At 46.5% G+C, this 26,400-nt stretch overlaps 1 protein-coding gene across 1 annotated transcript; it reads right to left on the bottom strand.

The window, feature by feature from the left end:
• Positions 1-5,784: 5,784 nt before the first annotated feature.
• On the bottom strand, positions 5,785-25,166 carry EXOC3L4 (exocyst complex component 3 like 4). Its single transcript, XM_066552870.1, has 11 exons — positions 24,836-25,166; positions 21,207-21,858; positions 18,515-18,632; positions 17,409-17,534; positions 16,052-16,152; positions 14,589-14,684; positions 12,480-12,594; positions 10,399-10,521; positions 9,965-10,117; positions 8,475-8,596; positions 5,785-5,947 (listed from the first exon to the last, which is right to left on the bottom strand). The coding sequence occupies exons 1-11, from the start codon at positions 25,164-25,166 to the stop codon at positions 5,785-5,787; spliced, it is 2,100 nt and encodes a 699-aa protein (XP_066408967.1).
• Positions 25,167-26,400: the final 1,234 nt, after the last annotated feature.

The raw sequence follows: 26,400 nt of genomic DNA, 5'->3' as shown, positions 1-26,400 counted from the left end.
CAGAGGAAATTGTGTGTTCAGGTTCAGCCCCCTCCCTGCAGGCAGTGCTGAAATGTCACATGTGGAATTCCATGTGGTGCTTCCAAATAACAGCTCCTTCCTGAGCTTGCTGGGAGAACATCTTACCACAGGCAAATCCAGCTGTTGAGCTGTTTGGGCTGTTGTTTCTCTCCATGTCTGCTCACAGACAGCACTCCCGTCGTCATCCCAGGAATGGTCTTTGTTTCAGAGAGTGACTAACAGCTGCTTAGCAAGGCACGGGGTGGATTCAGCCTTGAGATCACTGAGGGAAAGAGGCACTATGGGCTTTTGCTGGTGCTTTGGAGGCTCAAGGCTCTTTTGTTTGAAGAGCTCTCAAGATGAAAGCATGAGCAATTCATTCCTGAGCTCCAGCTGGGACTATGAGGGGAAGATGACGGTCTACGAGTGCATGACGTGCTTTTGGAGACGAAAGCCACCAGACTTTTGGCCTTGTGCTGCCTCATGAATCCCTGATGATTAATTCCATGATTGCCTCTTACCCATTCAATGAGTTTCTATTCATAGCACAGTTCTTTCCAGAAATATTTTTCCCCCAAGTTTTGGAAAAAAGTATTGAGAAGTTGTGAGCTCCTTCACTTAGGAAATGATCCCCAGCACTTTGTGCCTTGCTCAAGGTGCCAGACTTGTGTGATTAGTTTGATTTTCCCTTCTTTTCAGTTCTGGGATTACCCATGATGTGCTTCACCAGGAAGTACTGTTGGATAGGAGCCACCTGGTCTCATGGAAGGTGTCCCTGTTCATGGCATGTGGGTTGGAATGAGTTGATCTTTGGCATCCCTTCCAATTCTAACCATTCTATGATTCTGTAAAAGCCCCTGGTGGTAGGGATGACATGCTGTCCTCAGCAGTCCAGCCCTGCCAGCAGTAGTAGTGCTTTTGCTGCTAACTTGGATCTACTTACTTCAGTAGAAGCTTCTCTATGCCTGACCCCCACAGAAAATGGAGAGGAGCACATTCTTTCCCTTTTGCAGCCATTTTTTAACCAACTGGAAGACATTTATCACATCTGTATTCTGTGCCTCCCCTGGAAGTAGTGCCTTAGTCCATAGACAGAAAAAAGTTGAAGGCCACTGCTCTGCACTAACCAATATTAAGCAAAGCTCTCATTCTCTGTGAATGCAGCTTGTGAAATCATTCCTGTTTTCTGGACTTTCTTCTGATTCTCAGCCCCTCTTTCCCAGCTGCAGTTTGCCATCCCCTTCCCTGGGGCTGAGTGCAGCCCCCTTTCTGCCTTGTGGCTTGGTTTGCTTTTTCTGCACTTCTGCACTGTTCACACAAAAGCAGTTCTGTCTTGCCTGGCGCCAGTCTCCCCACAGTCCTGGGAACCAAGGCATAATCCTGCACCCCCTAGCAAAGCCATGGCATGTCCCCAGTGCCATTATGGAGGTCAGGCAATGGGCCTACTTGTGCTGCCAAGCACAATTTGATGCCTGCCCAAACATAAACTATACCTGGTCAAATGTCTTAGGACTTAGATGTTCACCTTTAATCTGCCATTTACCATTTCTGCCTCATTTAGAAACAGCTACAATCTCTGTGCAGCTTGCAGGAAAGCCTTACACTGACAATTCAAGACTTTACAAGTAGGATGAAGATGGCAGAAATACTACAACTGCCTTTTTCCAGAGTTTTCTGTGCCTTACATATTCTTTTCTGGGAAAATGTATTCTAATGGAGTTGTATGAATTTACAAATACAAATTGAGAGTACTGCACTAGAAGAGTATTTGCAGTGCTCTGTGTGACAGGGATCAAGGCGGGCAAAGTTCATGTGCTCAGTGTCCTCAAGCTGGGACTAGAGAAAGGTCTAGTAGTTTTTTAAAAGTTAATCCACTTTTGCTACCCATTAATGTACAACACCTTTCACCTTTTCCCAGTTCTGTCTTTTTGCTGTAACAGTGATAGCAAATAGTTTAAATCAGTGCTCCACCAACCTGACTGCTCTCTTGCTCAGGTTTTATGGGGGAGGTGGGCCAATCCCAGTAGTAATGTCATGGTGTCTTTAGCAGTATTACATAAAATTGTCCTCAAAGAATGGAAATGCACAGTGATGCTGAGCAGAGCACTCCTGTATCTGCCTAGTACCAAAGAACCAAAATGACTGCCTTTGGGGCAGTAAATCCAACCAAAACAAGATTTCATGGAGAAAGATGCAAAATACAGAAGATAAATGTTTGCTGACCACCGGTGCTTGGGAGAAGAGTGATATATAACTACTAAAGCAGTGAAGCCTAAAACTAATATAACTTTACTTTTCAGTCATCCCTAAGATAAAAATGCCCTGGCACCTCTTGTCATCCCAGCTGTGTGTGCTGGAGTAGTGTCAGGCCACATCACCCAGCCTGTAAAGTGGATGCAATACATCAGTCCTCTTCTTACTGATCATCCTTAATATTTTAAACCAACTGAGAGATAATTTCTGAAAGATACCACATGACAAGGAGCTAAACATTTATAGTGGTGCTGCACTAAAAGGCTCTTTTCAGGAATATTTTGACTGATTGATTATGATCCCCGGCTGAGGGACAGCCTCCTGGGCATTCACTGCAGTGTCTTGGTACTCTTCCTTTCTTGTTTCAAGTGAGTCTCTTTCCCATACCTTTCTTCCAGGGAAGAACAACTTCACAGAGCAAAAGTGGTGAAATGGTGGCATCTGATGGCTGGTCTCAGATGGCAAATGCCAGCTCATGCACCCTGACTTCTGTCACTGACCTTTGCTTTTCACTCCAAACCAGAAAAAACAGTATTGTGAAACATCAGAGACCTCTGAAACAAAAAACCATCTTTCACCACCCACACAGCACTGTCAGCTGTGCCAGATCTGCCACCCCCCCCCCATCCCCCCCCCTCCAATGCAACATTCACTCCTGAGAAGCTAAGTCTGGAGAGAGTTTGGCTTTTTCATTTAGTTTGATGCTTTTGAGACAGCATTATACCCCAGAAATGCATCTGCACATAGTAGCTTGGGCCATTTGAGGTAAAAGTGAGAAGAGTGTCATGGAGGGAATGTAACTTTGTGCTGGGATAGGAATAGGGATGGTGGTGTTTTTCTTCACAGAGAAACAACAAGCAGACGGAATTAACAGGGTAATAATTGAGCTTCTTGGCACTTTCCTACAAGAGACGCATATTCCACATTTAAAAGCCTTGGGAGGTCTTTCTTCTTTTTTTTTTTTTTTTTTTTTTTTGGAATGTAAAATATGGCTGTAATGAACACTGGGTCTTCCACAGAAGACAGCTGGACAGCAGCAGCTCATTTTGGAAAGCACATCCCTTCCTTTTTCCTTGTTCAGCTGGCTCCAGGGTCTGCTCTGCAGCCCAGACCAAGCATCCCCCTGCCCAGAGGTACCCCTGCTCCTCACCTATCCTGGAGCCCCCTCTCCACTTGCACAGCTGTTGGGGCAGGGCTGAACCATGGCCTTGCCATAATGGGGTTAACCTTAAACTGGTTTGCTCAAGAGCAAGCAGCCAGAGAGCAGCAGCTCCCAGAGGAAGCTGGCTGTGTGTTTGGCACTCACAGGATGCCAGGCACACTGCAGGATCTGAGTGTCTCAGGAGAGGCTGTGACAAAAGGCAGACCATTGTGCCCAGCTTTCCTCCATGACTTCAGGGGAGCAACTTGCTTTTATTAGGAAACGGAAACCGAGCACCTTATCTAATCCCAGGGACAGGCAGCTGGGGCCTGAGGAAAGACAGTTGCTTTGTGAAGGTCTGCCAGTAAAATCATGAGATTGAAACCCCCAGTATACATTTAAATAATGCACTTGGGAAAATGCCACAGCTGCCTTGTGTGAGGTGCTTGAATGAGAGATGCATATGTGGTAGAGGGAAATTTCTGATGCACAAAATCTCTCACTGAGGCTTTAGTGCCTCAAATCCAGCACTCCAGGAGTGCAGCTTTAGAAGTCTCAGGCCTAGATTGCAAAAGTCGAAATCCTCTTTGTATCTCTCCCACTCAGTCAATCCTCCTAACAATAAATGTAAGTCTCTCAGCACTGATGCCCTTCCCTGCTGCTGGGAGGGGGAATGTAGCTCACAGACCCATGGGGGGTGTAATCACAGGGCGCCCTGCTTGCACCATGTCCCCAGGACAGGGGAGGGGAGCTCCAAAGTGTTCATGTGTTCTGCACACCTAAAGGAGAATCAGATGATATTTTACTTCTCCTTCTCCATAGCAAATACAGACAGTCACCAAGCTGAGGGTTTGTGGGAAATGTCATGAGATGTGTTGAAGAGTGATACAGTGTAGAAATTCTGCTTCGGGTTCTCAACTTATACCTGATATTTCAAAGCCATCTTTAGAAAAACCCCTTATCTTGACTGTGGAGGTAACAAGTCTTCCTTAGAAAAATTTTCATATGATGATTGTGAATTAAAGGTGCACTCTGTGCTTCTTTATCCATCAGAACTTTTCCCTTGGCCTGTCGCCAGCGCCTGCTGCTCACCCAGGCTGAAATTTATACTCGTGCAACCCAAAGCAAAGAAAACAGAAGAGACTCACTGCTGATGGAGTAAGCTCTGCTGACAGAAAAATAGTGTTCAAGGCTATGCCATGTCCACATTTATCAGTTTAGTAGGTCATAAACTCATCTCTGTAAAGTCTTAGATTAAATCCTGTGGAGGGCAACCTTAAGGATAAATTGAATTAAATAAAATCAGATTTATACAGCTTTAGGCTACTGAATTCTTCTTTCAGTCTTCCCTGCAGATGCTGGATGTAATGCTTTGGATCCTTCATGGAGTTAACACTGTAGTGATCCATGCCCATCAATGGGATGATGCTGATTTACACCACATGAGGATCTCATCTGTAGCACTGTCTGTCCACCTCACATTTGGTTTTGTACTGCAGTCAGACTGTAACAGATTTCTTAAAATGCATTTAAACACTGAAGAAAACAGATTGGAGGCATGGTGGCACTTCTCCCAAGTCAAGGAGAACTTGGAGCCTCTCTCCACATGGCATATCTGATCGAGACGTGTCTGTACACGCAGAGATGTGATGGCATGAACAGATCTTCAGTCCAACAGGAGTTTTGCAAGGCAGCCCTTGACTGAGGAGAATCTGCTGAAAGGCCAGAGGGGCCATGGGGGCCACCCTGGAGGGGAGAGCGTTCCACGTGCTGCAGGTCCTGGCCATGGGGTTTGCTTACCCAGTGTTTTTCTCCCCAAGCAGGTCGTGGTTTCTGGCCTCAGGTCACAACGTCATGACTTGTGTCACGCCAGCTCAGCCAGCTGGTTTGTGAGGAAGGAAATAAAACTTGGCTCCTACCACATCCCTGCCCAAGCTCTGCCCCTCGGTTGCTCATGGGCACTAATTATGAGGGAGGCTCTTGTTCTGCTGCTGTATAATTATGCAGAGCACAGTCCAAGTCTTAATATAGGGCTGAGGCCTTAATATAGCTCTGAGTGAACTGCTTTGAGTTTTCTCCTGTTCTTTGAAATTATATTTAATCTTGTACCAAACAGTGGAGCAGCATCCTAGCAATAGAAGCCATATGGAACATGAGGTGGACACCGTGCCTGGGCTGGAGCTGCTGCCCAGGAGCTCTTACAGGAGGTTGATGTCTTGGTGCCTTTGTTGTCTTTGGGTTCTGAACTCAGCGTAGCGAGTTCAGGAAACTGCTCCTTTCTCCACAGCAGTCAAAAATTTGGGTTTGCAGAGGAGCAAGGTGGGTTTGCAGATTTTGGATCATGTGTAGAGGCAGTGTAGGAGGAGGCAGGATGCTGGCTTTGTCCTGTGTTAGAAGCAGCTGCAGATTACTGGAACATCAATTTCAGCGAAGAGTGTGCCGCCCTTCCCTCCGTCGGAGCTCTCCTGAGCTTGGCACACTTGACGCAAAATCGCCGCTTTCCTGGTGCGCCCCAGCCCCCGGAGCGCCAGGATAGCCAGGATGTGCTCCTTCCTGCAGAAACCAAACAAGACCTGGCTCAGATCTGGCCAGCAAAACCAGCACAGAGCAAGTTGGTTGTTGTGAGCAACAAACAGCTGTGCTGGAGACAGAGCAAGGCTATAGCAAAGTGCCAGGGACTGACCCCTCACCACACTGGAGGAGCCACCAGGATGGGAGTCTGCAGCCTCTGGAGGTACCAAACCAGCGAGCAGCAGCTCCTGCCACACCACACTGGTGGGACAGCCTCCTGCTGCTGGTGCTGCAGGGAATTTCCTCCTCTGTCTCCACATCCGTGATGCCCTTTGCATGTTTCCCAGAGTGGCTGTGGACCTTTTGTGTAATGATTATTTTGAGATGAGTAATGAAGGGCTAATATTTAGGAAGCTGATAGACACTAATTAGATTAGAGCTGGAAAGCCAATTTGGAAACATACCCTGTTCCAGTAATCTCTGTGTATACAAATTCAGCAATGTCTCTGAGAACTCAGGGGAAAAATTAACAGGGACCTGAACAGGAAGCAATGCAGGTCCAGCAGGTTCCGCCTCATTTTCCGAACTTCATTGTTAAAATAATGTTACTCAATAATGGAAAAGCAGAAATTAAATAAACCAAGAGGACAAGCCTTAAAACCTGGCTTGGGTGTGAAGCTAATGATGAAAAAGTAGCACAAATCACAGCCTTGTAAATGGCTTTTCTGACTGGAAATTTGTTTTCAAATAACTGTCATTGATGACTAGCCATTATTTACCTCCCCCATACTTCCCAGAACAGGCACTACCTCTTTCAGCTTAGACTGGCCACTGGGATTAAACCCTTATTGGGGTTTATTTATTTGTTTGGTTTTGTTTGTTTTTTTGTTTGTACCTATCATTTTTGTAAGATGGGTATGATCACCTAGGAAATTGCTCAGGAACAATTGTTCCTTTACATGTCCGTGTCTTGAATTCCCCCACACAGATAAGTTCTGAAGAATACCTGAACCACCCAAGTTAAATCTAGTTATGAAAAAATTTGAGCCTCAGTTTTGGGGAGAGGTGAATATATTTAATGTGATATTTTTCCTCAATATTTGAGGGTCCACTACAATATCCTGGCAATTAGTTAAATCTTATGGAGTATTTTGATTATTTTGATTTTCAGTGCTGAAACTTTTGGCGCTTTTTGTTGTGGTTGTTTTTTTCCTGAAATTACTCTGATGAAATGGAATTTATTGCAGTCTGTACTACTGATATTCATTCTCAGTGGTTGAAAGAAGAGCTGTAGAAGAGAAGGTAACTTCTGATTTTCAGCTGCTTAGCCATGCACAGAGTTAGTAACTTTCTTTACTTTTCCAGGAGTTTTAAATTTTCCAGATGCAGCCTTGGAACAGAAAATGGAAAGTACAAAAGAAAGAATTTGTAATTTATTCCAAAATTTAATGGTTGTGTTGAGGCCGTTTCAGAAATTGCAGCTGAACTGTGTCAATGGCTGCCACACTTTGAGGTCTAGGCCTGGCAACAGGAGACAAACTGTTTGCTCCAAATCTGGAGCCTGCAAATTGGCAAACAGGGCTGATACCGGTGATGCAGGAGAAAGCAAACTGGAGCTTCACTGTGAAATAAGGTTCATTTACAGCAATAAAATGGAATTCAGTGATAGAATGCATGGGGATGGTTCAAAACTGTTTCAGGGGAGTTCTAGACTTGACATTAGGAAGCATTTTCTAAATGAGGTGCTGGAGCAGGCTTCCTAGAGAGGTAGTTGATGCCCCAGGCCTGTCAGTGCTCAAGAGGCATTTGGATAATTTACATTAACAGGCCTTTAATAATGCAATACATTAACTTTTGGTCAGGCCTGAAGTGATCAGGAAGTTGGACTGGATTATCACTGCAAGTCTGTGATGGTGTTCACAGGGGTTTTCAGATGAGGGAAGAGATGAGGATTTGACTTCATGTTTCAGAAGGCTTGATTTATTATTTTATGATATATATTACACTATACTAAAAGAATAGAAGAAAAATTTCTCATCAGAAGGCTAGGCTAAGAATAGAAAAGAATGAATAACAAAGGTTTGTGGCTCAGACAGAGAGAGAGAGCCAGCTGTGCCGTGATTGGCCATTAATTACAAACAAGCACATGAGACCAATCACAGATGCACCTGTTGCATTCCACAGCAGCAGACAACCATTATTTACATTTTGTCCCTGAGGCCTCACAGCTTCTCAGGAGGAAAAAAATCCCAAGGAAAGGATTTTCATGAAAAGATGTCTGCGACACAAGTCCCTTCCTAATAGACTGAAATAGTTCTATTCTATTCTATTCCATTCCATTCCATTCTAAAATGAAAAGGCTTTGAAGGAAATTTGTGTGCATTATATGATACAGCACACAGGGGAAAAAATAAAAAGTATGCAGCCATAAAGAGAGAAAACTAAGTTGGGATTCTCACTGTTGCTGGCATCCTGATCTCTAATGTGTGGCTACCCACAGAGAGAAGCTGAAGAGCTGGTGGTGTTTGGGATGGAGCCCAACAGTTCTGGGATCTGCCAGTTCACATACCTGATATCTGGATAGTCCTGGCACAGCTCCTTGACATATGCCTTGATCTTGTCTTTTTTCTTCTCCCCAGTGATACTGGCAATGTGATATATGACAGGGAGGAGCCAGTCAGCTTTGGAGCCCTGTGAGCAAAGAATCACACGGGGACATCAGGGACAGCAGCATCTGCTAAATGCCTTTTTCCCTGCGGGGAGAGCGCGGCAGTGGGATGTACTGGAGTGACCAGGACTGGTGCAGGCAGGACAGGCTGCCTCAGGCAGGCAGCAGGGTGCTGGGTGGCAATGGCAGGGCACCCCTGGGGGCTCTCCCAGACCTGACCCTGCACTTCCTGATTCCCATGAGCACCCAAGCAAGCCAGACCCTGAGCAGGGCATTGTGGCTGTGGTCCAGCATGGTAGTGGTTGCCAGAGACTTCACCTCCTGCTGCCTGATAGTTTCATGTGCCTCATTTCTGAGATGGGATTTAGTGCCCTGGATGCCTGACTTTCCATAAAATCCAATTAATTCAACTTTGATTTCCCTGAAAATCCCAGACTGTTGCTGTGAGAGATGGAGATGCTAAAGGTTAATGACTCAACCAACTGCAATCATTGTTTTGACCAAGAGACCCCTAAACTGCAACAATCAAGTCTTGTTGCTAGATCTACAGGTGGTGATACCTTTCTCTCTGCTATCTGCTTTTATCCTTTCTTTCTTTTCCTTATATATTTTTAGTGATATTTTTATACTTTTATAATGTTATATTACTATAGGTAATAACCAAAATGTCTACATACCTCCTTTCCATTGTTATCAAATTGTTTTAAAATAAACCAGCCATATACACACACACACACATCTATCTATCTATCTATCTATCTATCTATCTATCTATCTATCTATCTATCTATCTATCTCACACCAGTCATTCAGTATTGTGCCTCTCTAATCTGGGATTTATTAATGGGAACCTCAGTTACCCCACCTTCATGGTTGGGTTGTAACAGTTGTCCAGTCACAAAACACTCAGACTGCCACCATTTTCTCCACACACCCTGCTGTACAGGGACTGTGTACCCAGGTGGAACTTCTCATGGGACTCAACTCCATGAGCTGTATCCAGGGCAGGCATCCTTTGGTGACAAAGTGCATCCCATGGTCTGAGGGAACAGGCCCAGGAAGAAGCTCCCATAGGGTGAGTGTGATGAACCATGAGCACATGAACCACCCTATGCAGAGCTCCCTGGGAACTCATTAAAACACCAGGTGCTGCCATCAGAGAGCTGCTGGCTGAACATGCACAAGCTGCCCATGAAGAGAAGCTGCCAGGCTGGAAACCCACACCATGAACCTGCAGTAACCATCCTGCTCACTCTTTTCAGCACTTCTATGTTTCTTGTGGCTTGTCCTCCTCAAGAGGTGTTCTCTGCCTGGTCTCTGTGAAGCCAAGTGGGAAAACTGCACCTCTGGGAGTGGGGCACCCAGGGGATGCCAGGAGACAACTCCCATACCTGATCAATGAGTGCATTGTGAATGATTGCAGCTTCCTGGCTCATCTTTCTGCTCACTTGCTGACATGTGTCCATGTTCATTTTCCATCTGGGTTTGATGATCTGTGTGACATATTCCTTGACCACGTATTTATGAACTTCATGTAGAAGGTCCTGGTTAAAAAGAAGCAAACCTCATGGGGTTTTTTGTCCATTCAAGACCAAGGCAGTGAGAGAGGGCAGGGAAAGCCCTCAGGTCTTTGGCAGCACCTGAGGGCATGGAGGAGGTACAGGAAGGCAGCACAGCATCAGCACACACTCACTCATACCTGCAGCCCCCAGAGTTATAAAGAGCAACCACTGTTGCAGAGGAGTCTGCAGGTCTCACCACAGCCTGAAAATGATGGTGTGGCCCCTCAGCATTCCTGTGCCCAGGTGTGGGACTGGCTGCCTACCTGCCCTAGGGGATCCCTCATGTGCTGCAGGTGCTCGGAGAACTGCGAGACTGCCGACGCCAGAGAGTCCGGCCTTTCCGTCGCCAAAATCCAGTTCTTGGTCAGGATTTTCTTAAGGAGTGGCTGAAAAAAGACCAACTCGCTGATGGCACAGGTATGTTCAGAGTAGCTGATGATGCCCTAGCTGAAGGCACCCAGCTATAGACCTGATCTAGGCTTGAACTGAAAGCACAGAGCACCCCCTCTGCATGAAGGCACACGAGGAGCAGGCTGGGTTTCTCTCTCCACCCCAGGCAATTCACACCCTTGTCTCCCCTTCCTGGGTAGGCATCCCAGTGCAGAGAGGAGAAGCATCACACCCTGAGCAGGAGATGTTTTGGCATTAAAGGCTTATTTAGGATACCTCATTTTCTTGCTCTGTGCCACCTTCTGATCCACCAACTTTATTTCTTTAGGTAAATAACTTTTGTTTCTTTAATGTATTGGGGAAGAAAGAGATGAGAATGTTAATCACAAGCAACTCAGGCATGACTAGAACGGGCTGTGGTGGGCAACCATATATGCCAGTGTTACATGGAAACAAAAATTCAGTTAGTAGTGAATCTCTTGGAAATTAGCTCAGTAACCCATCACATCTACAGCATTTTCCATAAGGAAATCAAGCTCTTTGTGTTCACAGTCCTTCCAGGAGGCTCTCTGTACTCCTGCAGACCTGCATGAAGTCTTGCTGGGATTTTCCTTCTGCTCCTTGCTCAGATGTGGTGGTGGGGGGAATGGCAGCTGGGAGCATCTCCAGCTTTATGCCTCATGGTTAGGGACGACATGGGACTGATGTCACTGTTTCCCATCTGTCCTGGGTACAAGGTACTCTGACCAAGTGTCCTTAACAGGTTATTTTCTTTTGTTGGGTCCCTAGAGCTAATGTATCTTCATACAGAAACAGCAATATCTGCTAAAGACTTCTGGCGCCTGGAAGACCTTCCCTAAAGGCCAAATGCAAAATATCCTTTCTCTGGCATGTTCCTTTTTCTCTTCCCAGCTCTCATGATCTCTGTCTTTAAACTCCTGGCAGTCTCCTTCCCAATTATCTCCCCCCTTGCTGTGCTCCCAGCCTGCCTGAGAGCTGTTTAGAAATGCTTTGATTCAGTCTCTCTCAGTTCTCACGACATTTCAGCTCTCTTGCTCAATGCCTTGGCTTGGGGCCTTTCCTCGTCTGCTGCTTAGGCTCCAAAACAAGATCAGCAGTCACTGGAAAGTCCCCTTGGCCAGGAGGGCTTGGCTTAGGTTGGAGAAATTCCATGACTGTCCTAGTTTCTGGAAGTTATGTTTGGGGATTTAGAAAGTGAATTAGAATAAGTGAAAAGGGGTGGGACCAAAGGCTTGATTTCCCCCATCTCTTCTATAATACCAGCTGGAGCTAGCAGACCCCAAGTGGCTGAGAGCAGAAAGGTTCATCTACAGCACCTGAGAAGCACAAACTTCACTGCAGAACATTGCCTTTTAGACCTCCTAATACAAGTCAAATTTTATCAGAGTTTTATCACTTGATACAAGACCTTTAGCATTCTCATTCTGGAACAATCAGTCTTTTGTCACCATGGGAACAGCCTGGAAAAATCACCCCTACCGGAATGAATTCTGTCCTATCTGAAGAGGTTTCTGACAGACTGTGATGGTAGATCTATGAATCAGTAAGTCAAAGTCCTGAAAAATCCAAATTATTTGATAGAAGGAAAAGTGTCCCAATGGTGGTGTTCAGCTGGCCTCTCCCGTGCTTCACTTCAGATAAAATTTTCCCCACTGCTTTGCCTGAGACTGGAAGCTGCTAAATATCCTTTTCTTTTGATTGCTATTAACAGCTTGAAAAATGTATCATTGTTCCTAGAAAAAAAATTCCCAGGATGCTGGAAGTGTTGCTTTTTAAGGGGGATTTCCACAGGTGTTAAATACATTTTGGAGGGACCATAATGTCATGTGCTGCAAAATGAGGTTTAGCTGGTGAGACAAGGGAAGGGCAATGACCCTCAGCTGCTGCACATAACCCTTATAATAAGGAAATAATGTGGCCAAGATCTTCTTACCTGTGTTTTTGTTCTTAATTTTGTTAAAAAAATATTTGTGAAGTTCCTTGTCAGAGCTGCCAAAATCTTCTGCAGTTCCTCAGTATTGACTTTAAACGCTGTTTCCAACCCTGACCTACAGAGAGACAGAGATCACCAATGAGTTAAGGTTAAAATGTAAACTATTACATGGCCCTAAGCATGTTATCTGGATTGGCATGTTGGATATAATTTTTAAATAAACTTGTGTTTCTATTACTTCCTCTTGGAAACACTTACTGAGTCAAAGTAATGGCTCTTTTTGCACAATCCTGTTCACTGAAAATTAATCATAGATGAGTAACTGTGGTGAAAAATCCCCTCAGATTTCCTCATCAGGTGCAGTGACAGTGCAGCCATGCAGAGCAGTTGCATAGGCCAGTTGCTTTTTCACTTGAGCAACATCTCTGCAAAATGATTTCCAGGTACCTGGGAGAGAACTGAGGGCTGTGGGCAAAAAGTAAATAATAAAGCCAGAGAAGGGAAATCTGCTGGCCCTGTGTCCCCCAGAGCCTGATTCACTCCACACGATGTCTATCAGCATCAGCAGGGATGGTAACTACAGGGATGGAAACCTGTGGAATTTCCTAAGGACAGTGCATACTTCTGCAATGTTTCACCTTATGAGAAAGAAAATTCTGAGAGGTTAATGAAATTCTTTGTGTGTGTGTATGTGTGTGCTTTAGGGGCATTGTGACCTCCTGGCTTTCTTCTCACTTTCCATCCCTGTCCCACTGTAACATGCTCAGTGTTGGTGAGGAGGGGAACTGAGGCAGCACCACCACAAAAAAAAAGGCATCACCTGTGATGCCTGAGCATCCCTGGATGTGCCACATCCACTGCTGTAACCACAGAGAACAGCAGGTTCCTGTCACTGCCCGGATTTATATGTCTGAGGCTGCCCTGGCAGGACTACAAGGCACCCAACACCATCCCTGTCATCCCAGGCTGGAGTTCAGGACTGTAACTCCGGTTAAACACCTGGAGTCTGGGTCCAGCATCCAAAAAAGTCGTGCTGTTAGGACACCTACCTCTGCCCCACAAGTCATCACCCCAGGCTGATGAATGTTTAATTGACTCGGGAATAAACCCATCCCCCAAACACTGCCAGCTCCCTGCCTGGGGCTGGCGTCTCCCTTCAGCCGCTCTCCATTGCCCAGCAGGGAAGGGGCAGCACTGTCCCGCCGGGGCAGCAGGAGGCAGGGAAAGCCATTTCCTCGGCGAGGTGAGCATTGCTGGAGAGACCGTGCCATCTAGAGACGTGCTGGCGGTAGTGCTGCTGCGGCTGGAGCCGTCGGCTCCTGCGAGACACAGCACGAAATCCCCTCCATCCCCCGAGTAATTCTTGGCATGTGCATCCCTGCCGGAGCGGTGCAGCAGCAGGGGCTGGAAATCACACCCCGATCTTTCAGGTGGCCCGAGCCCACGCACTAATTCTGTGGTGTTTTACTGGCCTGACAAACGAAAGCATCACATCTGCATGGCAAAGATGTCCCCAGATGCTGATGAGCACCCGGACCTCAGCACGGGGCTGATGGACCAGATCTTGGGACATGCAATCACTGCACCATGCTACTTATGGGGTGAGTGCTGGATCTTTGACAGTCAGCCTGAGGATACCTGTTCTTTAGAGGCACTTTCCAACATGTGGCTTGAAGTAACTAATTCATGCAAAGCCCTGGAAGTTCCAGATGCCAGCAGCAATGGCAGGCATTTATTTTTGGGTTGAATGCTTTCATGGAATCTCCTCCAGCCCAGTGCCAAAGGCAGCCCTGAGGCCATGTTTCTGAGTTTATTCTGCTAACCTCCAGAATAAAACATAAAGGAAAAAAAACCTCCCCTGAGAATAAAAAAGATGCTCAGAAAATGAGTTCAAAACTCTCTTGCAAGCACTACATCCATCCATATTTCTGTCTCTTCACCCTTGTGGCTTTTATTTGCATCCCTTGGGGGAAATCCTCCTGTGAGATTAGAAGGGCTGGAGACTGAGCACTCATCAGGGCACCTCAAGGAGAGCTTGGTCTTTCCTTTCCAGATCCTGCCACCCCCCAGACCCCAGAAACCCCAGTGGCTTGGGGGGAGCAGACTTACACCAGGTCATGGAAGCTGTTGATGTAGGCAACAAGGTGGGGCACAAAGCTGGGGCTGTCCTGGGCAGTGCTCCACGCCATGAACTCCTGCTCAAACCTGTAGGAAAATACAGCCAGGCATCACTAACAGTGGGGCACTGAGAATGCCCCATCTTCTGCGTACATGGTGGCGTCAGGAGACACCTGTGGCTGGCCCAACCTGTCCCCTCTGTATGCAGACAAGTTTTTTCCAGCTGTCATAACAAGTGTGTGCAGTGGAGGGAATAGAAGGCAGATAATTGTGGGTTTAGGATGTGCTTGCTTGAGCAGGTACGCAGCACTTTTGGAGAGATGCCAGGGATGTTGGGAGGCCAAATCTCTGACTTTTCCTCATGCTGAGGGTTTAATTGCAGGTGTGGTACACAGGCTTATAAGTCTGAGCTTTCATTTTTCTGGCTTTTGGGGCAATATATTATGTGCCTTTTGAGAACAGAGGGCTGATTTTATAACAGAAGATGTATTAGGAATAAGGCAGCACACCTACCTTCCCTCCCCCCAAAACCTCACTATGGTTTTTAGGTAGTTGGATTTTTTTTTGTAGCACCAATTTCATGGGGTTGACAGCTGTTTCACAGCCAGATCCATGCTGAAGGCAGGAGGCTCTGTGCTCAGGCAGGCTTTGCCTGGTGGTCCCATTCTTTGTCAGGGTAAAGGAACCTGCTTGAGCTGGCCCCAGCCACTTGCAACTCAGGTTTGTTTGAATAAAAGCTTAAGTTCCAGTGTTCTCTTAATCTGAGAGCCCTGGCTGCTCCAGCTTGCATTTTACACAGTTTTTTGTTTAAAATTTTAAAAAAAATTAAAAATAAAGGAAAGGGGAAAAAATGAGGAAAAAATAAAAAAGAGAATAAAGAAAAGGGAAAAGAAGAACAAAGAAAAAAAAGAACAAAACATTATTTCAGCAATTTCCTTTGGACACTGGGTAGATTTTAAGGGACTTGGGAGGCAGCCCAGCTGTGTGTTTTGCTAGGGTATACAGAGAGGGTCTCATCAGCCCTTTTTTATGCCCACAGCCACAGAAAACCACTCAGCAGGACTCATCCCAGGATACCCTTTTGGGCAAACAGGCTTTTGTTCTGAGGGGTCCATAAACACTGCTTGCTCATGACTGAAGCTGCAAGTGATCAGTGTCCAATGTCACAAAAGTCCTGGGTGGATGGGACTGCAGTGATCCCATCCCTTTCTAGGTAGCAGCTATTTCCCAGACCTTTGATATTAGATTTTTGGACTCACAGAGTCCCATCTGGGTCTGTTTATGACTCCCTCCAAGTTGTTTTGCAGCTTGCTTTTTACTGGGTTCACTGTGATCTCTCATTCTCCCAGGAGCAGCCTTGTACCTGCTCAGTGCCAGTGCCTGGACCTCTTCCCTGTTTTTTTACCAGTGTGGGACTCATTTAGAAAGAAAGTACTGCCCAGAGCAGTGATGACCTTGGTATGAATTCAAGCAGCTCTGCCATGCACAACTCAAGCATTTTTGTTTCCAGGCCTCCACTGATAGCTCCAGATGACTTCACATGCTCCCCAATGATCTAGAAAAGGGAAGGAAGAAACTCCAGTGAGTGGGACAAGCATTGGTGAAACATCCTTCCCAAGAATCTCATGGAGCTTTAGTCAGTAAGAATGGCTCACCTAGCAAAGGGCAAACAGCCAACTTGTTGCCAGGAGGTTTTCATTAATCTCTGGCAGTTTTAAAAATTATCATACAGAATGGGCCAAGAAGCACCAAATGATTTGTGATGTCATCATTCACCCCTAATGGCTTCATGCCCTTCTGCTGTCTGAGTGTGAGTTAAAGGCAATGTTGGCTGCAGCTCTGGGGGGTCCTGGTGTCATCCTCCTCCTTTGGGGGAAATTGCTGGAATTCCCCCAACCCTAAGCCCAAGGGGAGCTGAGCTGTCCCCGTGTATGACCCCATGATAAGGGTGACTATAAGCCCCATCCCTGAGGGCCCACACGAGCCCCCTTCTCAGGAGTGATCCCAGGGCAGCACAGAGGGTCAGGCATCACCCCGAACTCCTGTTTGCACTGGAACTCCTCCCAGATTCCCATTCCCAGAACCTCAGCTGCACTTCTGGACTGAGGTGTGTTGCAGTCCTACTCTGGTACTTCCCATGGCCTCCTATCCACCTGCTAAATCATTTCAGACCTGCCTTCCCTGTGATCACATAATGTGTCATATTCCTCTATGGAAAAAGAATCACATCAACGGGCAAAACTCTTTGATTTTCTTTCTTTCTCTCTCCCTCTCTTTTTCTGTTAGTATTATTTAATTGAAGTGACTCAACCAATTGAGTGATGAGAATTAATCCAAACCCCTCCTGCCTTTATTACCCTGTAGTCCCTAAGCTAGTAGGGGCTTTTGTTTTTTGTACTGTTTAAATTGGAGTGGCTGTCACTGCCTACAGCCTTTCCCCAGCTTCCACAGCCCTGGGACAAAGTTGCCCTTTAAGCCAAAGGTTTTTTCAAAGAAATCTTTTCTTTCCACCTTTTTTCCAATTCTCTTTCTTCTTCCTAATCAAAGAGGTTTAGGGACTTTAAAATCAGTTGCCTATTATGTTGCTGACACAATTGACAGCAGGTTTAATTTGCAGCTAGAAGGCAAGCAGGAGAGCTAAAAGTTGTAATAAACGGCATTTTCTGCTCTAATGTATTCTGCCAGTGTGTGACTTACATAAATTATCGCAGGAGGCGGTACCTCCACCCCAGAAGGAAACGATCCGGTTTCCCTGGAGCCACAGAGACACCTCCCCCCCATCCTCCCGCTTTCCCCCAGCTAATTCAATACCGTTTGAATATCAAAAGAGACTGAGGCGTGGTAGAGGTTTTCCTTCTCTTCTAAATGAACTTCCTTCTCCCACTTCTCCGTGACCTCTAGTCTCAGGATGTTTCCAAAACAACTTTTGATTTTCTCCTAAATGTTAAACATAGGAAGGAAACATGCAGCTCAGGATAATGAAGCAAACACAAGTGCAGCACCTCGCTGCATTTTGCTCCATCAGCACGCAGGGCATGGAAAGGTGAGCAGAGTCACAGGCCTTTCTCCAGACCTCAGGAGAAATCAGGAACTGTGCTCTGTGTGTGCAAGGTACTCCCAAATCCAAGGAGAGTCGTTCTCCTGGCAGGGAAACAGTGGATCAGCTGTTTGTTTGATTGCCAAGTCCTCCAGCCCATGGAATGCACCAGGTCAGAATTAAAGGTCAAACCAGTCCTTTCCAGGGTACAGCCACTCAGGTAAGCAGCAGCACTGTTCAGCCCTGGCTGATAAATCAATCTTGTTGCTGGTGAAACAAAAGTGATCTTTCACCAGCACGGTGGAGCAATACTGATTTTATTCAGCTGGGTACATTGAGCTCACCTTGAGCTGTGCCCTGGTTCAGAAATGATTTGCAACAAAATGTCTGAGCCCAGCAAAGACCCAGAAAAGTCTTACACAGGCTGCCAGACAAGGACTGCAGAAAGACAAAGGGGGAAGAGGCTTCATTAGAGGACACAAAGCATGAGTGTGTTCTCTGGCGGGGATGCCAAAGTCTGCCAGTAGCACACCTCAGCTGGGCTGGAGGAGATCCCACACAGGGGCAGTAGCTGCTAGAATGCCTTAGCCCCTGACTTTGCAATGCAAAGTACAATCTGCTGAAGCCCAGCAATGACCTTTCATAGATGTCTGCCATACTGAGTGGGTCTGGTCCAGTCCTGTTGGCTCTGCTTGGGTCCCCAAGGGGGTATTCAGGAGTTTTTTGCTTGAGAGTACAGGCCACTCTGTGTGGGGCCAGTAGGACTCAGCACCTGGTGGGGCTGGAAATCACAATGTAGTCATCCAAGACCTCTGTCTGGGAGTTTGGGGCTCCTATACCTTCCCTGGGGGGTATGTGGGGACTAGGTCAAAACTCTCACCTTTGCAGAAGCAATGTAGTCATTTTTCAGTTTATCCCAATCAGCTGGTGTTAACAGCAAGGACAGGTTTTCTGTCTTAACCTCTGGTTTGAGCTCAGGATGACCCAGAAAGAATTCACTGGAAAAAATCAAATGAAAAATTGTAATGCCTCAGAGTGTGAATAAACTGATAGAATATTCATGCAGCATGAGCTACATAATTACTAAGCCATGAGAAATATACTTAAAGCTTAAATTGTGCCACTTGTTTTCAAGGTTTAACAAGAAAATCTTTCCTTTCTATTCAAAATCCTAATTATTCAAACCCAAAATGATCTAAGGTTCCAGCCCACTTCAGAAATCATGAGACTTCTGAATTGTTTGGACATGAAAAGTGCTATGAGAATTTACTTTTTAAAATAAACAACGTGAAGCTGACTCATTTGACTAGAAGCTTGCAAAATGCCTTTCAGGGTAATTCCTGTAGTAGTGCATTGCTCTGGAGTTTGCCCATCTCCTGCCTCCCCTGCAGTGTCATGTCACAGCTCATGGCAGCCTGTGTTTGTCCCTGTGCACTATCCTGATCCAGGGGAGGTGGCAGAGCAGGACCTGGAGGGCACTGCCATGCCTGGGACATGAGCCATGTTCCCCTGCAGATGGAAGAGGTGGGTGGACGTGCAGCTACAGAGTCTGACTCCAAAGAGGGCTCAGCTGACACCAGACTTTGCTGCTCACTTTCCTCCGAACTGACATGTAATCAGGCCAGCTGATTAGCACAGAAGCAGGGGAAGGGAGGGAGTGCCTGTGTTCCTCTCTCTGGGGCAGGAAAAATGTTATTAGCCTGCACAATTGAATGTGCTGCTCCTGCAACCTGCCACAGACTGTGGAGGCACTGCATCTTGCAGGGCAGTGAAGGTGGAAATGAGAAAGAAGAAAATATTCATGCCCTTGATGAAGGTGGGGCCTAAGTTTTGAGCTGTCATCTTGTTAATTGAGGAACACGTCTGCAATGTCCTTCACACAGCCTGCACATTTGCTCAGCCACCAAAAAGGGTTCCCATTGCCACACCAGCACTGTGCCCACAGCTGGGTTCAGACACTAGTGAGAACTGTAATGTACAAGGTCAGGCTGCTGCAGAGTGACTGCTCAGCAGAAAATAAGTTCAGCCTGCTGGTAGTGTCCTGGAGTCAATGGTTCCATGGTCGTGGTTCAGATTTCCCAGAGAGGAACATCTCCACACATGGAGCATTGCACAACCCAGCTGCTGCCAGAGCCTGCTTTTCCTTTTAAAGGAGAACACAGATTTAAATATGGACTCTCCACCACAACTGAAAGGACAAATATGTACTCAAGGGGCCTATTCCTACTTCTCCCACCCCCTTTTTTTTGTTTTTTTTCATCATTTATTTGAATTGGAGTTTGAATTGAGTTTGGGTCAGTCAATCTCTTCCTTTTTGATTATTTATTCCAAGAGACAATGAAGTTTTCTTTGAATGGGAAAATCATATGGAAATAGCCCAGAACAGCCAGGTGATTGCAAACAGTGCCCAAAACAACTGCAAACTCTCAATAAACCCTTTCACAGCAATTTAGAGAAATATGGCAGGGGCACTTTTCTTTGGTACAGAACCTGGCTGCTGAAGCTCATTTTTTCCCTTTCTCTCCTGCAATGCCAGCGTGAGGCCATGCAGGAATTTCCCTTCAGATGGGATCTGCAGGGATTTGTGATGCTGAGGGGATAACATTCATCATTATGGTCACCATGTTCTAGGTGGGCTTTTAAGAGCAACTGGGTTAAGTTTACAGAAGAAACCTCTTGAGGGCTGTTCAAAACAAAGACCACCTGCAAATGAAACGTTTCTTACCCAAAAGCCACCCCAGGCTAGGGGTGTTCTGGGCAACAGTGTGCTGCTGCTTGCCCTGCTCTGTCACTGCCTCCTTTCTGACCATTCTGACCCACTGTTTGGCTCAGTGCTGATACTCCTGCCTTCACTCCTTTGTTTTATTTGAGGGCTGCCAATGGGTTTGTGTTTCTCCCTTCCTTGAACATCTGGTTCAGACCATACCTGGAGGCCAGCTACCAGGACAGACACAACTTTGCTTTGACAGAACTGTTTCCCCATGCTTATTTTCCAGACCCCTGAACTGCAAGGAGCTAGGTCTTAAACCCCTCCCGTTCAACCAACAGACACATCTGAGACAGAGCCTTTTTTTTCATGTGTCTAATTACCTCGATGATGTCTTGACTCCTCTTTTAGAGGACTTCGACCCCATGCATGAGGGTTAATGTGGCCCGTTTCCAAATGTATCACAATTTTAATTAAACAGGAAGAAGACATCCCCCACAGGCCCCTGGCTGTGCCTGGAAAAGTCACTGAACAGCTGTTGGATCTTGCAAAATATATGCAGAAAGGAGCACGTTTATCAGACCAGGTTTATCAAATGCAGGGAGGAGCTTCCTGGTACATGGGAGCAGCAAGTGGGAGAGGGAGAGGAAAATGGGGTGATGTAGATCTGTAAAAAGCAGTAAGTGCTTTATCCACAGACCTTTATCCCCACCTATTAACAGATTTGTTATCTGGCTCCACTATAGTCACTGCATCTCTCTTGCTTGCTTGGAAAACTGAAAATGGCCTGGTGCTTTTGGAGTACCCCACAGCCCCATGGCTCCCTGGAGGAGGCAGAGGCATTGTGGCAAACACAGCAGCTCACCTGTGGTAGGTGTTGGCCACCCAGTTAAGTAAGGTGTAGAGCTCGTGGAAGTCCAGTGGTCCCTGGGAGAGTTCTTGCAAATGTGAGGCAATGGCACTGTGAAAAGCTTCCACATATGTGTCACACACCTGGTACTCCTCTGGATAGCATTTTTTTACTGATGACTTGATTTTCAGTAAATCTTCCTTCAGGTGTTCCTGGAGGAAATGTAAGTGGAGATCAAGCCAAGTAGTTTCTTCTTCCCTTGATGCCATGGGTACCTTCAGGACTCTTTTTCTTGCACTCTCGTTGACAGCTTCCCTCCATTGCTCCCTCCACTTTCTGGGCCTGCCCAGCAAATCTGAGCCAGGACGAGCAGCATTGTCTGTGCTGGAATGAGCTGCTTCTTCTAGGGGAATTAAAGTCACTATGGAGGTCAGCATGCTATGCTGTAAAGTGGGATCCTCCAGTGTTTCCTCCACTATGGACTTGATTGCATTTGTGATGGAGTTATAAAGCAAATCCACATCCCTGCACTTCCGCACAAGCTCCTGGGGGTTATCTCTGTATTTCTCAGAATCCCGTTCAGAGACGGTCTCATCTTCCATTAGCTTGATACTTGCAAATGCTTCCAAAAGTTGTCTTTTCTGAATAAGTTCATTGATTTCCATTACTGCAGAAACAAGGGGAAGGGGTTGGGACAAAGCAGGCATTAGGCTATTGACAGGTTGGTAGCAGGACAAGATGCCTGACAGGGAGAGTAGTCAGGTCCCAGCAGTGCCTCTGAGACTGACCCTGGGCCTCCCTGATCCCCCCAGCTCCTCTTGGACACAGGAGAGGAAAACAGTGGGAAAGCAATCACTGCAAATTGAGCCACATCCCTAAACAGCTGGTTAGGAATATCAAAAAACCTGCTGATAGCTCTGCAGGAAGGCCTCAAGCAATGGCTGGTGAGGCTGTACAGAGGGACACTGTGGATGTGTCAGGATGCATCAAACTCTGCCTCTCTGGCTCTGTCCCTCTGCTGGTGCGGAGATGAAGTGGAACTGGCAGCAGGAATGGTTCAGGATATGCCTTACCAGCAGGATTTCCTTTAGCATAAATGTTCTTGTTCCCCTGCATCCCACTGTGCTCAGCATAGCTCTGCTGCTGTGTTGGCCATTGTGGGGTAGCCCAGCTCAGGCACCTCTGGCTGAAAGGGCATTTCAGTGTGCTGCCCAAGAGAGCAGGAGAAGTGCCCAGGGTTCTGGCTGGGGCAGTGGGAGGGAGCACAGCAGGACAGACCCCTTTGGGTGTCCTGAACTCTTGGGTCAGGTCTCTCTCCCCATGGTTATGTGTGTCCCAGCCTACCCACAAGCATGTCCTCAGAGATACCAGGGCCCTGAGAGAGCTCCTGTCTGTAAGCCCCACTGTCAGGTGCCAAGCACTGCCTCACACCAGTGATGGTTTTTTCCCTAGTGCTGAGCACTGCTGTCCCTCAGTGGTTTGGGGAGGTGTGGGCATTGTAGGGGCATCTAAACCTGTGGATCTATGGTGCTCCTGGTACTCAGGTCTCACTTGGGTTTCTCTACCTCCTTCGCTTTTGGCACTCGCTGCCACAACGGGCTGGTGTTGGCTGGGGAGAAGTCACCCAATACTGCTCCTCCCAAAGTGGCTGACGTCTACTGAGTTTCCCACCTGTTTTGTAAAGTCTTGCTCATGCCAGAAGCACTGCCTATTTGCCAGTAAGATAAGAAGTATTTGCCATGTGTTGAGGAGATCCAAGAGCGCTGTTAGCTTTTGAGAGACCCCTCAGGAAGCTCTCACCCTCTCCATCTCCCTAACAGATGCTTTGAACAGGAGATCCCACTCTGACAGTGGGCATAAGAAAAATACTAAAGAGAAGGGAGAAAGGGTGTCCCTTAGGCATGTGTGACCACTGCTTCTGGGACATACACATACAAAATGATACAGAAAAATTGGAGAGCGCTCCAAGAAGGACTGGTCCATAGCACATAATTTCTGTCCTTAGGCTTGTCTGCACACAGGTTTTATGCCATATGTACCAAGTAATCTTTGTAGCATAAGAGTATTTTTATGAAGACAGAAATATGCCAAATAACCAAACTACTGATGCATTACACAACACATAGATCTTTGAGTGCCTACATGGTGCTGCAGTTGCTTCTGCACTCAGAAAAGAGGGAAATTCTACCAATTAACTTAGTCTCTTCTAGATAAATTAATATAAAACCTGTGTTTACACAAATGCTTGCAGTGAGAGACTAGAGAAATACATTCTGTTCTGTTTATCAAAGTGAGAAAACACCATTTAATCACCATCTAGGATAATTATTCAGGGAGGTGATGTTGGGTGCTAAATGGATCTTTAATTCAGCAATACAAGATCAGCCAGCTGGTGGTTGAAGGAAGACAATTGAAAGGCAATTAGCTATTATGCAGCTTAATGGTGCACGTGGTGGAATCTCCATCACTTGCCATATTAACTCAGGATGGGATGTGTTTTTGACAGAGCTGCTCTAGTCCAGGCCAAACACAAGCTATTGGGCAGAGAACGGGCCTTATTCATGCAATTTCTCAGCTCGTTTATTTCAAGAGATCAGAAAGCTTGTGATAACATTTTCTGCCACTCCTCATCTCTGACCCTTGGAGATCAGACTAGCCAAGTTTATGAGATGGGCTCAGATCCAGCTTACCAAGCTCACAATGTATCAATGTAAAGCAGTAAATCACTTCCCAGCACAGTAGAGCATATTACAGCAGTGGGGCAGTGTCAGCCCATGCATCTGATCCCTGTGGCACCCCATGCAGTACACCAAGAATTTATCTCTAGAAATTTAGGCTGAGGAAAGGCCAAGTCATGTTTCACCTCAGTCTATCTCCACGTGAATGCATTGTAGCACCTCTGCCTTGAGAAGGTGGAGGACAGCAGTGCTCAAACCATTATCAAAGTCATTGCAGTCTGCTCACACCTGGGGAAAGGTGAAAGCTGTGCTAAAGGGAATTGTTATAATTTGTCTGAGACCTATCTATAAAATTCTGACAAAACACATGAGATTAACCAGCCTGAGGAAGACCAAAATCAAATACTTGCAACACTGCTGTTGTGAGGACAGGTGGAAAGTCAATGCAGAGAGTGCAAAATATCTGTGGAACTCTCTTTGCAAGGCAGTCTCTAAGATTAGGAACCAAAGTGGAGCTTCCAAACCAAATCAGAGCCAAACCATCTTTCTTCCCCTCTAGGCCTTGCAGCACCCTACAGAGCACAGTTGGAGGACCATCAGTCTGAGAGCTGAAGAGCAGAAATTGTCCAGGACAGCAATGCAGGCAAAGCACACTGCACTTGTAGGTATTGTCAGACCAGCAGTTCCCAAACTGTGCTCAGCAGCTTGGGGACTGATCCGTGTGATGGGCAATATCACACTGACAGGCTGAGAGGTTGGCTGCTGATATGGCTGAACTAGTGCAGGGGAGGCCACAGAGCAGCATGTTCAGTGACAGAGCCTTGCCTGGGCTGGGCTGGGTGACACTCCAACATGCAAGGGGTGCCCAGTTCTTTAGCACCTCTGTTGGGCCCAAGCCTTGCACACTGTAAATTAATGTTACATTTATCCTCCCAGGAAAATGGCACTGGTGGTTTTGTGTCTTACCTGAAAGAGGTTTTGCTTCAATGGGCTCACATATTTCACCAACCTTCTCCATGCTATTACAGATTGTAGGTTTGTTCTCCTCATAGCTCCTGAGTGTTTGCAGAAGCCTTTTTGCATTCCAAGTGCCAGTAGTTTCCTTCCCTCTCTCTTTCTTCATTCGTTTTGATTTCCGGATGCTTAACATTGTTTTAATGCCTCTTTCAAAGAACCCACTGTCCCTGCTCTGCCAGTCTGAGCTGCTCAGTTCAGAAGTGACCTCCATCTTTTCTTCCCCTGGACTCTTCAGTGGAGAGGCTGGTTCTGAAGCCACACTCCTTGTGTCTAACTCCATATTTCCATTTATCTGGTCCTTCAGCATGAGGGTTTACCAAACAGGTTGATGGCAATCACTGAAATGCATAACACAGCAGAATTAGAGATGTCCTTAACAGGGTATTACTGTGTCTCCAAAGTCAGTCCTGGACTAAAAATCAGACCTCATTCCTTTCCTGTGCCTAAATACAAGGACAGAGCAAGATGTTGTAGCCTGTAGCTGCTGAAACAATTTCTCTACCCACAGACAGCAGATGCTGGCCTGCACTTGGTGCTCTGGAAAGCTTCACTTAACTCCATAAAAAAGGCAAGTGGCAACTATTTCTCCAGCACCAAGGAATCATGAGATATCAGTGATGTTGAAATTTGTGTAAACATACCATTTCAGTGAGTAACCAGATATGGTTTTACTTTCCATTCTTCTAGGTGGATTTCCAACCATGCAGGAATAATAATCTTCCTGATTATCACTGGGTTGTTGCCACTTTCTGATGTGAATATGGCATCTTTGGGTTTTGTTGCTACTTCTGCCCTGCTCAAACCCTGAGCTGCTGCAGCTGCTGCTGCTGCTGGAGGTGGCCCAGGGGTGAGTGGTTCCCAGCAGGTGGCTGAGCTCTGCTTTAGACCCTTCCACCAAGCCACAGCTGTCTTTGCACTCTGAATTGTCATGGTTACAGCACAGGAGGCAGTACAAGGCAGGAAGGGTTCACATCACTCATTCTGCCTCATAGCACTGCATCCCAGTATGCCAAGGATGGGGATCTCCAGGGTCAGACAAACTCTGCACAGGCCACAGGGGATGCTGTGGAGATTCCAGGGAGATTCCAGATTTCCTGTCAGTGCTGCTGGGCTGCAGTCACAGCCTCTGCACTTGCTCAGTTCCTGCCCTGCTGCAGACAACTTCCCCTCTGCCCACCCTGAGGGCTGCCCAGGTGTTTGGGAAGAGGGAGGAGTGAAGTTTTGCCTTCCCTCACTTGCAGAATGAGACCAGCTGATACAGCCCATTCCCAGAGCCATTGTACATTGCAGTGCCCTGAGAATGGAAAATGTCACATTTCTCCAGAGCAGGCTTAAGGCAGCTGAGTGAACAATTCAAATGATTAGAAACACCTATTGCTTGAGGTGACACAATAACTGCCTGTCTTGGGTCTGTCCAGCCCACAGAAGCCAGAGATTGAAAAATAATTGCAGTCAATAGACATGTTGGGGCTCTAGAAATAGATTTCATCCTTCCTCAGTCAGAGTTTTGCTCC

The sequence above is a fragment of the Molothrus aeneus genome, chromosome 6, assembly GCF_037042795.1.
Source record: "Molothrus aeneus isolate 106 chromosome 6, BPBGC_Maene_1.0, whole genome shotgun sequence".
Taxonomy (NCBI): domain Eukaryota; kingdom Metazoa; phylum Chordata; class Aves; order Passeriformes; family Icteridae; genus Molothrus; species Molothrus aeneus.
Note: the sequence above shows the minus strand (reverse complement) of the source record. Positions and strands in the feature narration are given on the sequence as shown.

What these genes read in the sequence shown, in the direction of transcription:
- EXOC3L4 (XM_066552870.1), bottom strand. Translation starts at nt 25,166, where the DNA reads ATGGAGTTAGACACAAGGAGTGTGGCTTCAGAACCAGCCTCTCCACTG. An exon ending in GTGGCCAACACCTACCACAG is followed by an intron (nt 18,633 to 21,206) that starts GTGAGCTGCTGT and finishes GATTTTTTCCAG; the next exon opens with TGAATTCTTTCTGGGTCATC. An exon ending in AACAGCTTCCATGACCTGGT is followed by an intron (nt 12,595 to 14,588) that starts GTAAGTCTGCTC and finishes GTCTCTCTGTAG; the next exon opens with GTCAGGGTTGGAAACAGCGT.